At 37.4% G+C, this 12446-nt stretch overlaps 1 protein-coding gene and 1 long non-coding RNA gene across 4 annotated transcripts in view; one reads left to right on the forward strand and one right to left on the reverse strand.

The window, feature by feature from the left end:
* Nucleotides 1-571, reverse strand: part of PHIP (PHIP subunit of CUL4-Ring ligase complex) — a 134734-nt gene extending 134163 nt beyond the window's left edge. For all 3 annotated transcript variants that reach the window (XM_025858872.2, XM_025858481.2, XM_025858473.2), the window contains exons 1-3: nt 342-571; nt 168-226; nt 4-33 (exon numbers count right to left, since the gene is read on the reverse strand). In XM_025858872.2, the coding sequence (XP_025714657.1) occupies nt 4-33; nt 168-226; nt 342-381 (129 nt within the window). In that variant the 5' untranslated portion in view covers nt 382-571. The remainder of the gene's footprint in view (nt 1-3; nt 34-167; nt 227-341) is intronic.
* A 6-nt stretch (nt 572-577) lies between these two features.
* Nucleotides 578-12446, forward strand: part of LOC141372953 (uncharacterized) — an 85428-nt gene continuing 73559 nt past the window's right edge. The window contains exon 1 of the long non-coding RNA XR_012378477.1: nt 578-1184. This is a non-coding gene — a long non-coding RNA (uncharacterized lncRNA). The remainder of the gene's footprint in view (nt 1185-12446) is intronic.

The raw sequence follows: 12446 nt of genomic DNA on the forward strand, positions 1-12446 counted from the left end.
TACCTCCTTCTCGGCCACCTCGCGGATCAGCACCTGCAACAACAAAGCGGGGAGAGCTGAGCCCCGCGCCCCGGGCCGCAGCCCCGCCGCCGCCGCCGCCGCCGCCGCCCTCCCCCACGCCCGCGAGCGGCGAGCGCCGGCTCGGCCCGCGCCGCGCGCCGCCGTACCTGAGCCGCCTGCTGACAGGGTCCATCTTCCAGGAACCGGGCGATGAGGAAGTAGAGCTCTGCGCGGGAGAGGGGGACGGGGAGACACACAGGCTTAGCGGCCGGGCGGCGGGGGGCGGGGGACCGCGGCCGGAATCGCCCGGTGCCAGCGGCCCCAGCAGCCCCCCGACTTACCCGATCGCAGCTCCGAGAGGCCTTTCCTCTCACAAGACATGTTTATGGGTCACTTCAGGGCCGCCGGCGGGACACCCCGCCGCCGAGGGGAAGCGGGGATGGTGCCGCCGCCTGCCCTATAGCTGTCACTGTGTGTTCACGAGCCCAGCCTCGGCTCCACCATTCAAGCAACGGCGGCGGAGGCGGAGGAGGAGGAGGAGGAAACAACAACTCTCAGGCAGCGGCTACGGCCGCCGCCGCCTCCGCCGCGGATCCCTCCGCCGCAGAAAGGAGTCCACCGCCTTCGCGGCCCGGGCTTGGCCCTGTCCTCGGCCCGCGCCCCCGCCCCCCGGCGCAAAAAAGGAGTGCCTTCGACCCCGCGCCCCAGGGCCCCCACACCCAGTGTGGCGAGATCCCTGCCCCCTCCTTCCCGGCCAAAGGTGCGATTTATTTATTTATTTCCAGTCGGAGAAGATGTCGGAGCCGGAGCCGCGGGTTGGCTGAAAGGCGCTTTCTCTGTGGAGGCCGACCGCGGGAGGGAGGGGGCCGGGGACGGCTCCGCGGAGGGATCTGACGCACACGAAGCCGCAGCACAGGCTCTATTCAGCGGCGCTGGCTGGAGCTGAGATGGAAGTTAGTTTCTATGTAGCAGAAATGGGAAACAAATGAAGCAAAACTGCCCAAAGAGGGGAAATGCCCCGAGGATGGGTCTCACTCACACGCGCGCACACAGACACACACGCAGAGAGCCCTCTCGCGCCGGGAAAACTCGGGATCGCGCTACCCGGCCCGAGTTGAATGATAGTGTTTGGTTTCTGTCTCTTGCCATGTGCATGTGTATAAATGCTGCGGATTGGCATCTGTGTAAGTCTTGTCCTGCGTTATTTCTGCAGCCTATGCAAAGTGTTGTGTAATTTATTGGAGTGCCGTATATTGCAATAGAGGTTCGGCTCTTTTTGTTAAGCACTTGGTGTTTGCAAGCCCGTTATTTGCTGAAGCCACCTCTGCATATATCTTTTATTATTGCCATTGCCTTAAGCATTTTACATTTAAAGATGTTTTTTTATTGTTGTACGGGCAAAGCGAACTCCTGATCTGTACTTCAGATACTCTTTTTCCTGGTTACAAAAAGGCTAGTGATGGCTAATTAGGGATTTGGGATTAAAGAACCTTAAAGCTTTTTTAAGTGTTTACAAGAAGGAATAATGTAAACCTGAGAGAAAGGAAAGAACGCTAATATTTATCTCTAACTGATCTGGAGGTAATTTACTGACAGATCAATAACCCACCGAGGGATATTGAAAGAGTATACTACAGTTTAGCCAAGGTGATTAGTGATTAAATAATTTAAATTATGTGTGTATCTTACAGTTGACTTCGTCATGCTAATTAATGGCTTCTAATTTGAGGTGTAAACCATTCTTGTTTACAGTTAATCACGGGAAGACTTCTTGAAAACTGACGAAAAGAGAAAAAAATTAATCTTTCGTAAATTAGTACGTAATTACCGGTTTTATATGCTAAATCATACATCTGTGTTTTGCTGATGAGGGTAAGGGCCTTGTTTTTTAAAAAACGAATATGGGTGAAATTAATGGAAACAATGGAAAAAGCAGTTTGTTAGAAAACAAGGACACCAAGTGATATTTATCTCCAGATGATTTAAGCACTTTTCAAAAAGACTTGATAGTTGATTTTTTTTAAGGATTGCATTTTAAAAGGACTTAGGATAGTCGTTCTTTGTTAACATTTAACAAAAGATTCTCCTTTAAAATTTTAGATAATAAATTGCATTTTATGTATCTGGTCTAAAAAGGTTATTTGTGGGTAAAGGACCAACAATCTGTATTATGGCTTTCTAGATTGTTTCCTCAAGCCTTGTTCCCTCCTAGCTCCTTACATTACTAGTGAGAAATACTTGCTGCAGCTGCCTTGGGTTGCACTGCAAGACTGCACCGGTGTGATGCCCTATACTAAATATCCAGAAATCATCCTACATGTGAGGAAGAAAAAAAAAAAAAAAGCCTAAACCTCTTTGGAATGATAGGATGTAAAAATTTCCTTTTAGAACAATCTTACAATAAAAAAGAGAAGTTACCATGACTTGTCCTATTGGAGCCTGGTTATCAGAGTACTGTTATTTATTGAAATGGCTATCCTTCAAATACTGAAAATATTTGCGTTTTTGAAAGACATTTATTCCATTCTATCTATTATAGGTAAGTAGCTTGCTTCTGGATAGTTAGGTTTGAAGGGCAGACATTTAATATGCCTTTTTGCAATTCTCTTTATTTCTATGACTGCTGCTTTCTATTTTAACTTTTAAAAAAGTCTTATATTCTTCAAATAATTGTGATATTTTACATTATCATGATGTTCTTCATATAAACAGATTATAGGAACTAAAAATTATAGTAATAATCTTCTGGTTTTGAAATATTTGCATTAGTCTGATTCTTACTAATAGATGTTTTATCCTTGCAAAGGAAAATAAACCAAATTATGACATGGAATATAAAATTACTCTGGCTAAAGTTTTCCATATATGTCTTGTGAGTGTTATGTAAACATGGAAAACTAGTATGATTATCTCATGTATGCTTTTCATTTAGAAGCCACGAAAACTTTTCCAAAGTTGATACCGGTACTTAGCTGCTAAAAAATGTTTAAGGAAAATTTCCCTTCTAAATTTTCTGAATATAATGCTCTTGTCATTTTGACTAACCTTTGACAATGTTTAGAGTTTCTTTTTCAAAGACCTAATTTGAAGACAGTTGTAACTTTGCCTTTGAATTAATTTATTACTATCAATCCGCTATAAGAAAATGTAGGTTACTGGCTAAAAATTAAAACTTCTCTGCAACCAAATAAAATATTTGTTTTTTAAAATAGTTGTTAATTGAACTTTTCTAAATCCTTCAAATGTAACAAATAAAATACTCCCTTATAAGATTTTAATTTCTTTAAACATGAAACACATTTCTGGATTCTGGCATCATCAATTAACTATAAGGTTTATATTAAGTCATTTATTGTACATATGTATGCAGAAAGTCTGTACATACTTGAATAGAAAGAAAATTTTACCTTGAAGCCTATATTTTAGTTCCCAAGGCCATGGCACTTGTAGTTCTTTTCTCAGTGTTAACTCTTTCGCATATAAGGATAGCTCAGATTCCATCCATACCCCTTTTTGTTTGATTATTTGAACTTTTTCATGGACTTCAAAAATAAAATGTCAATTTAAAAAGATATCCATGCTTTTTATATAAGAAGGCTAACAAAAACAGTAAAGGTTTGAAAAGCTAACAAATATTTTTATATAATATAGTCTCTTTAGGAGAATTACAAACTTTTCTTGAAATGTAAAAGTTTCTGTAAAATTCACTTCTTTTCTCTTGGCATCACATGAAACAAGGTTAACACTTAACAAAAAGTTTGTCTTGATCCTGATAAGCTATTATTCCAATGAAATAATCAGATGCTGCCATTTAAGTCCTTCTTGGAACAAGATGGGATAATATTTATAAATGAAATCTGACTACATTTATGAAATTTGGTTTCTCTCCACTAGGATGATGAAATAATATATAACTCCAAAAAAACCTTTGCAAATACAACTTTTAAAACTATATATTAAGTCTTGTTTTTATTTTGGTATTATTCTTTTTATTTTTTATAGCAAAAACTTTATCCTCTAAAGTGTAGAAATGGAAAAGTAGAAAGCATTCTTCTTCAAAAAATACCTTTAAAAAAAAAAATACTCTGCCCTAATGACAAAATACAGCTATCAAAAGAGTCTTGTTTAACACACCCCACTCCTCCTTCTGGTTTGCTCCCCTATATTGTATGTTTCTGTCCATGTCTATTTGACTTTCTCTCTACACAGACATTCTTCTTCCTTCACAAAGCTTGAATGTATATCAAATTTGAAACATACGAGCAGATATACTGTTTGGCTGCTACAGAAACAATAAAGATAACCAGGTTCAGTAAGCCAACCCATTATTTAACAATTTGTATGGTCTCCCTTATATCTCACTGAGAAAAATTTTACTTATGTTAGAGCACAATTCCTTTTTAATCTGTAGCAAAGATTAGCTGGTTACCAACAATTGTATAATTCCTTACTTATTTGAATGTTATTAGTAATTCACTACTCAACTTTTTTCCTCCACATTAAATAATCCTAGTAGCTTAGATTTTTTTATATTTAAGTCTTAGTTTGCACAAAAAAATACATAGCTTCATGGACTTATTTATATTTTTAACATCAATTCATGAGTTAACAGTACAATTACGAAGATTAAAGAAGAAAAGCAATTTTAGAACATATTCCCACAAGATTTGGAGCAGCACAGTGGATGAAGTAGAAAAAGCTGTTCCAGATGGGAAGAAACTTAAAGGAGAAGTCTGTAGGCATGTTCTATCATGTGCAGATGTCTGATGGATCAAGAGTGGGCTGGACTGAACACAGAACAGTGGAAAAGAGAAGGTAGATTGGGGAAGAGATGCAGAGGCTTTGCAAGTTGCTAGTGGTGGTGTCTTGGATGAAGCACACAATTATCAGTGTGATTTAAAGATGGGATTTGAGGATGAGTTAACTAGTCACTTGCCTTTACATATGCCTGAATTCATAAACTTTGAAAACCCCAAGAAGAAAAATTATTTTATTCATGGAAAGAAAAGGGAGAGATTTATAAGACAAGTTAGTGAGGAATCTCTACATAATAAAAATACTCAGAATCAAGGACACACAGTAGACACTGTTGGTGAAGAAGAATGGTTGTTTGAAGAGTAAATCTGACTGACAGAATGCCCACAAGTCTGACTTGAGACTCAACTATGAGAGTAAGATGTATATGAAAGTAAGATCCAACTCAAAATTGAGAATGAAGCCAATTTAGATTTAAATAGACTTTGTAATAAAGTGTTTCTATTTTCTGAATTCCTACAGAAAATTCTAATTATACCACCTTACTTGTAAATTGCTTTTATTTTTCTTCTTGTGTATATATACTTGGCAAAGATCTCCTTAACTTATGCTTCTGTTATTTTATTCTCTTTGATGGGTATACTTATATATGTTGAAATAGTGATTAGCCCAAAGAATGCATTCTATTATACAGTTATAAAATTTAAAATAATATTGATAACAAGTAGATATTTGAGATGTGTGTGTTCAAATTTTAAGAAAAGCTTGTAATTTGCTTGTGAGATTACACCTACAAGTCCCATTGCATTCATAGTTTTCATACATACATTTGAGCACATAAAAATATGGGTGCAGATGAGATGGTTACAGTAGGGGCACCTGGGTGGCTCAGTCATTAAGTGTCTGCCTTCGGCTCAGGTCATGGTCCCAGGGTCCTGGGATTGAGCCCCACATTGGGCTCCCTGCTCCGCGGGAAGCCTGCTTCTCCCTCCCCCACTCCCCCTGCTTGTGTTCCCTCTTGCTGTGTCTCTCTCTTTCTGTCAAATAAATAAAATATTTTTTTAAAAAATGGTTACAGTAGGTTTTTTAACACTCATCAAAACTTACTAGATGACAATGATTTATAGAAAAACTAATATAGCCTTTAAATGGAATCTCCTCATAAGCACATATGTGTTATTTTTCTCTCAACAGTTATCAGAAGTGATTTTACTGAACATCATTAGGGAACATTTTTCTTAAGAATATTGAGTAAGTCGCATCATATGAGAAAGAAGAAATATATTGCCTTTAAAAATGTCTTGACATCCTTACCTCTCCAGTATGCACACGTTATACTTCATGCTTATTTTTGTCATTCAGTGTTTTGGGTTTTTTGGTAAGTGTATGTATAAGATTTCCATCTTTCCCTGATATCCCCACATTTTCAGTTTTTTCAGTGTCTCTATAAAATTTTCTTCCTCTTCCATCACTGAAACTTTAGTTTCCAATGGTAAACCAAACATAAGAATTAAGATATGTAATTAATGTGCATATATCCTAAGAGCTCTAAAAATATAAAGAGGATCTATTCTTTGCTTCTTATAGTTGAGAGTGTCGCACATTAAAATCTTCAAGAGCTCTTATTTTCAGCTCTCCTGATTATTTACACGAAAGACTAGAGAAATAATTTACACAACTGGTGGGAAAAGGAAGAAAAAAAGCCTTCCCGTAGTTTTCCATAAGAAAATAATCAGGTACTAAGCAACATGCATTTTCTGCTTGGGAAGTATATATTTGTATTTTTGTATTCCCCAATTTTTATTTCAGCATTTTTGCCAAAGTCAAGATAAATGTGACCTCTTTAGATATTAGATTTTGCTGAGTTAGAGGAATTACTGATATTTTAGAAGCTATTCTTTGGGTAATTAATGCATCTTTCAGACTCTCATTTGTAAAGTTTCCCAATATAATAGTGGCTGAAGAGAACTTATATTCTCAAACCACTCTGTGATCACTATTGCTTAACTTAACCTCTTTGACATATTTAGTATGGGAAACTTACTTCATTTGCAGAGCCAGGTCGCATAATGCCTAAAATTTTTTTAAGGGAATCCTTGATGAACTCACAATGGAAAATTTCCATGGCACAATAGTAAGATATTTTTTCCTAATGCCTATTAACCTAGCATTCTTCTATTAGGATAATAATTACAAAGGTCATTTTCCCTTTCAATCAGCCAATTTCTCATGTGGCTTCTTATTTTTTCCTTTTCATTATTGAGACTTTTGATGGAAACTGATTTTGTAAGAGTTAAACAGAAAAATAAGTAAGAACTTCTATCACAACTTGTGGTGACTTGTACCACTTCTGTGAAGCTGTGTTTCTTTTTCTTGGGCAAAACTGTATGAGTTGATATAAGGACCAAAAGTCAACCTTTAATATCGTCTCTTGTCTCCATATGCCATTCCTACTTCTATGGTAACCTCTTTGTAGCATGCTTGCTCTTCCTCTGTGCATCAGCTGAAGAACCATCATTTAAATGCAGGCTTGCAGTTTGACCCTCATTATTGTGTACTTTAGTATAGGGCATGGAGATAGGCTGATTGTAGATATGGCAGCTAATGTGAAGAGGCTGAGACACCCCACCCTCCCGCCCGCAAGGGCTGCATCTGGAAGGAAAAAGTTTTCAGTGATAGGCTAGCCAGTCTCCAGAAATTGTCAATTATTAAAACATGATTTTACTCAGCAACAAAACCTCAATTTATTGAATGGACTGCAAGAGATAGGAATCAGTGGCTATACATACCATTCAAATTTAACTACAATGAATTCACATTCTTGAAATAGAAACAATGATACACTTACACATGTAGACTATGTTTTTCTGTGTTTTAACCCAAATGCTTTTAGTACTAAATGTATATATTTTACAAATACTAGCAGGAATAAATTCCATCAAGTTATTTTTAGTAACTGCAAAATTAACAACATAAAATTTTGTGAAATCAATTGAGTGTGATATAGATTAATGTGAAAGCATTTGTTTCACAACACTTTTTGGAATAAGGGTATGATTTCCATATTAAAAAATTAACTATCAATTTCTAACAGATTAGTTTCAGTTTTATAAGCTATAAGGAGATTTGAGTTAAGAAGTTCTCTAACCATAATTAGTTTGAAAACCTCCAAACCTAGAGTCAAGAATTACATTAAAACTCCAAAAATTTTTACAGTATTTAAGGTTTTTCTTTTAGTTTTTTTTTAGTTACAAATATATATTATCATTCTTTAAAAGCTTAGTTCTATTTAACTGAAATATTTATGCTTCAATACATTAACATTTGAAGTCTAGAAATCAAGTTGCCTTAGCTCAGGAACAATTTTTAAAAACTTCTTTATCATGGAAAAATATGAAACATTCAAAAAAGTAAAGAAAATAGAAATATGATCCCCTGGGTACTAGCTTCCCAGTATTCATGATTATTTACATTTGGACAATCTTATTTTAATTAATTTATTTGTTTGGGGTTGTTAAAAATGGTTTATTGATTGATTTTTGAAAGAGAGAGTGTGCCCAGAAGCGGGGGGGGGGGGGGGGGGAAGGGCAGAGAGAGAGGGAGAGAGAGAATCCTCAAGCAGACTCCCTAGTGAGCGTGGAGCTTGACATGCGGCTCAATCCCAGGACCCTGAGATCTGACCTGAGCTGAAATTAAGAGTTGGACGCTTAATGGATTGAGCTACCCAGGTGCCCCTATTTTTTTGAGAGAGAGAGAGAGTACAGAAGGGGCGTGGACAGAGGGTGAGGAAGAGAAAGAATCTTAAGCAGGCTCCATGCCCAGCACTGAGCCTGATGCAGCGTTTGATCTCAGGACACTGAGATCATGACCTGAGCCAAAATTTAAAGTCAGACACTTAACTGACGGAGCAACCCAGGTACCCCTAGACAATCTTTTTTTATCCATCTCCCCAATCACCCCCTTTCTTGCTTTAAAGTTTTATGTTTCAGAATAAATCTCATCATCACCCCTGTAAATAATTTGATATGTAGTCCAGAAGCAAATTCTAACTAGCTTAGTTCTTTCATTAATTGATCGATTCATTTATTTAGTACCTTACAGACATTTATAGAGAAGCTACCATATTTTAGACACCATATTAAGCCCTGCAAATTGATTAGCTGAACAAGGCCATTGGAACCCTTTCTAAGATGTTCTCTTATGATGGGAAATGCACACTGCTAACAAATCAGATCATGTCATTCAACTGCTTAAAACCCATCAATGATACTTTATGAACTCCTGGACATCCTTAGTATGACATGTGAAATTACTCATAATCTGCCTCCCACAACCTCTCCACACTCAACTTTACCCACTGGAACACAAGCACTCTAAACTCTTATATAGAATTAGTTTTCCAAATAAGCCATTCTTTCATTTTTTGCACATGCTGGTCCCTCTTTCTGGAACGTTCATCTCAAAAGCAGACCAATTCTCATGAAGTTTTCAAGACACCACCCAATTATCTATTGCTTCTTTGCAAAACTCTGTATGCCTCTCCTAGCAACCAGCCAGAGGGGTTCATCCTCTATGCTTCCAGAACGTCTTTTGTATGTATCTCGTAGCACAGCTTTCAGGTGTATTATAGTTTTATAGTATTTTTGACTCACTAAGATTTTTTCAGGGAAGTTTCTGAATGTTGGATTTCTGTATCCCCCGTATATGCAGCAATTCAGAATATACAACAGACATTTAATAAACTCAGTGTTTTTTTTTTTCTTGGAATGTGTTCATTATATAAACAAACTATGGTCATTTCTGGAGGTGTAGTAGGGTGGTTCCTAACAATGACCCCAGTTTGCCTAATTTTACAGGACTAATGTGGGCACATGGAAGCATTAACGGTTTTCCCATTGAAGGGGAGGAAACAAAATATGTGTTGTATTTAAAAGAAACACCAGATTATCCTGCAAATTTGGATATCAGCTCTGCCTTTTCGGAACTTCTGTTACAGTATTATTTGACTATAAAATAAAGGAATGATATGGTCAATAAAGGGAGGGCACAGAATACCAAAATAATGACCAAAAAAAGGAAGCCTAATTGTAGTGAATGATATCAAATCCTTCTTTTCCCCTCTGAAATTCCCTTTGCTACTTAACTTTAGTATGTCTTTTTTTGTACATTTTCCTTACTTTTTGTCTCTTTTATCTTGTACCCTAAAGAATCAGAAGAGAAACAAACATACATGGAAGTAGAATATCAAACCAATGGAATGGTGCCTTAGCAGGGCCCCATAGCAAGAGGAAGAGAGGGTCTCAGTCATTACATCCATAATCATGATGATTCCACAGGTAGGATCATAGAATTTTAGAGCTGGCAAAAAGCCTACAGCTTATCTAGTCCAAATCCCATTTCAAGGAGGTGAAATGATTTGTCAAAGCTTACACTCTCCTTTTCAAATTTTAGTCAGCCTTGCAATTTTTCTGAGGTATTGGTGAAAGGGTAGGACAGCTGAATAGCCAGAAGAGAATAGTTTAGCATGGATGAGTCAACATGGCTTCTGGACGAGAAATGATGTTTGTTGGTTTTGCTAGAGCTGTTTGAGGGGATAAATAAGCATGACTAAGGAGATTTAGAGAGAAAATCTGTATTTAAACTTTCAAAAAGCTTTTTGACAAGATCCTATATCAGACTATTTAAACAATCCCCATAAGAGATTCGCTTGGAGAGAATTAAGGAGAAATTTGAGTAATTAATAACAGACAAGAATCAAGTCCTAATTCTGTTTTTTACTGAGTGTCCTAGGTCAAATTATTTCACCTCCCTTATGATCAGTTTCCCACAAGTTATATGAACAGTAATTTAATCTAACTCACTAGGCTTCTAAGAGGATTGAATGAGATAAGAACACTTTATAATAAAAGCTAACATATATTAAGTACTTATTATATGTCAGACACTGCTCTAAGTGTCTAACAAATTTTATCTCATTTAATCCTCACAAGGCCCTAGTGAGGAAAACAGTTATTTTCTCCCCACTTTAGAGATGAGAGAACTGACGTATAGAGTAACTCCTCCAGAAACTTGAAGCTAGTTACTAGTAGAGTTAGGAATTGAACCAGGGAAGGCTAGTTCTAGAGCCCCTGCTCTTAACCAGTCAACCTTGTGTCTCATGCTATTAATATGTGCAACCCCTATTCATGCGTGGCCTAAGTACATAATAAGACGTTGAAAAATGTTAGTTATTACTACTTTTATACTTTTTCAAGTAGAAGAACAAAGGGAGGCCTAATATTGACTGAAAACCCACTTTAAGTGTAAGACATTCTCTTTAAAACCATCCTGGAAGGTCATAGATGGTTCCCATGTTTCAACTGTGGTCAGAAGCCAGTATAGGTCAGAACCAAGATTCAAGGGACAATTGTCTTGTTCTAAAGCCCATGTTCTTTTCACTACATTTCAGCCTACACTCTTACTTGAGTTCACACTCTTGTTATTCCTCTTCTACCCAAACCACACTTAGATGTGTGACTAGGTATGTACAGAACACGTAAAGCACATATATATGTACACATATATATACATAATATCAATATTTTATTTGACCTATAGGTAAGCAATATTTAGTAAAGAGGATTTGAACAATTGCAAGGGAAAAATTTAGTAAGTTTCTTTTAAAAAAGATTTTTTATTTATTTTATTTATTTGAAAGAGAGAGACAGAGATAGCGAGAGAGAGAGCATAGGCAGGGAGAAGAGGGAGAAGCAGGCTCCCCGCTGAGCAGGGAGCCCAATGCGGGGCTCGACCCCAGGACCTTGGGATCATGACCTGAGCCGAAGGCAGATGCTAAACCAACTGAGCCACCCAGGCGCCCCAAAATTTGGTAAGTTTCTGAAGAGCAGAAACTGATGGCTGATGTCCCCAGAGTCAACGCCAGAGCTAGGGAAGTTTCAGGTTTCACAACACAATGAGGCACACAAATACACATTAAAATTTACTAATTTTCAGCTGTCGGTAAGCTTTTCTGGGGAAAAAAGGACCAAGCCAATGTTATCAAATGGAAGGCTCCCAAGATGAACTGCTAGACAAAGGATCTATAGTCATTTTATATTATTCCCTGTAAAACATTGTCCTGAAAAGCTTTTGTACCAAAAACGAATGCAAAGTGTCACAAGGAAGAGTGCCAGAAATATAAAGCATCATCCCATAGTACTGTACATCAGCATTAGAAATATTTTTTGGTTAGTCACCATACCTCAAGGAAAACATAAGCCATAAAGCAAGAAACCATTTAGAGAAAGGTAATTAAAAAGATGTAAAGTCATGGAAAATTGTCTGCCAGAAAATGAACAAAAAATATTAATACTTTGAAAACTGATAAAATCAGGATGAAAATGGGTAGGATGAACACAAACTGATTCATCAAAATCTAGAATTACAGAGACCAGCAAGTTGTTCTTTTTGTTGTTCTTATTATGAATGCTTCATAATGTATCTCCCAAGGGAAAGGTTATCTCCTACAGCATCACCATATATTATCATACTTAGGAAATTTAACATTAATACTATTATCTAATATATAATCTAGATCCAGATTTCTCCAGTTGTCCCAATAAAGTCCTTTATAGCTTGCCATTCTTTCCTTCCTTCCTTCCTTCTTTCCTTCCTTCCTTCCTTCCTTCCTTCCTTCCTTCCTTCCTTCCTTC

This window comes from Callorhinus ursinus, unplaced genomic scaffold (assembly GCF_003265705.2).
Source record: "Callorhinus ursinus isolate GAN/ISIS: 27379988/994484 unplaced genomic scaffold, GSC_fseal_2.0 scaffold6, whole genome shotgun sequence".
Classification (NCBI taxonomy): domain Eukaryota; kingdom Metazoa; phylum Chordata; class Mammalia; order Carnivora; family Otariidae; genus Callorhinus; species Callorhinus ursinus.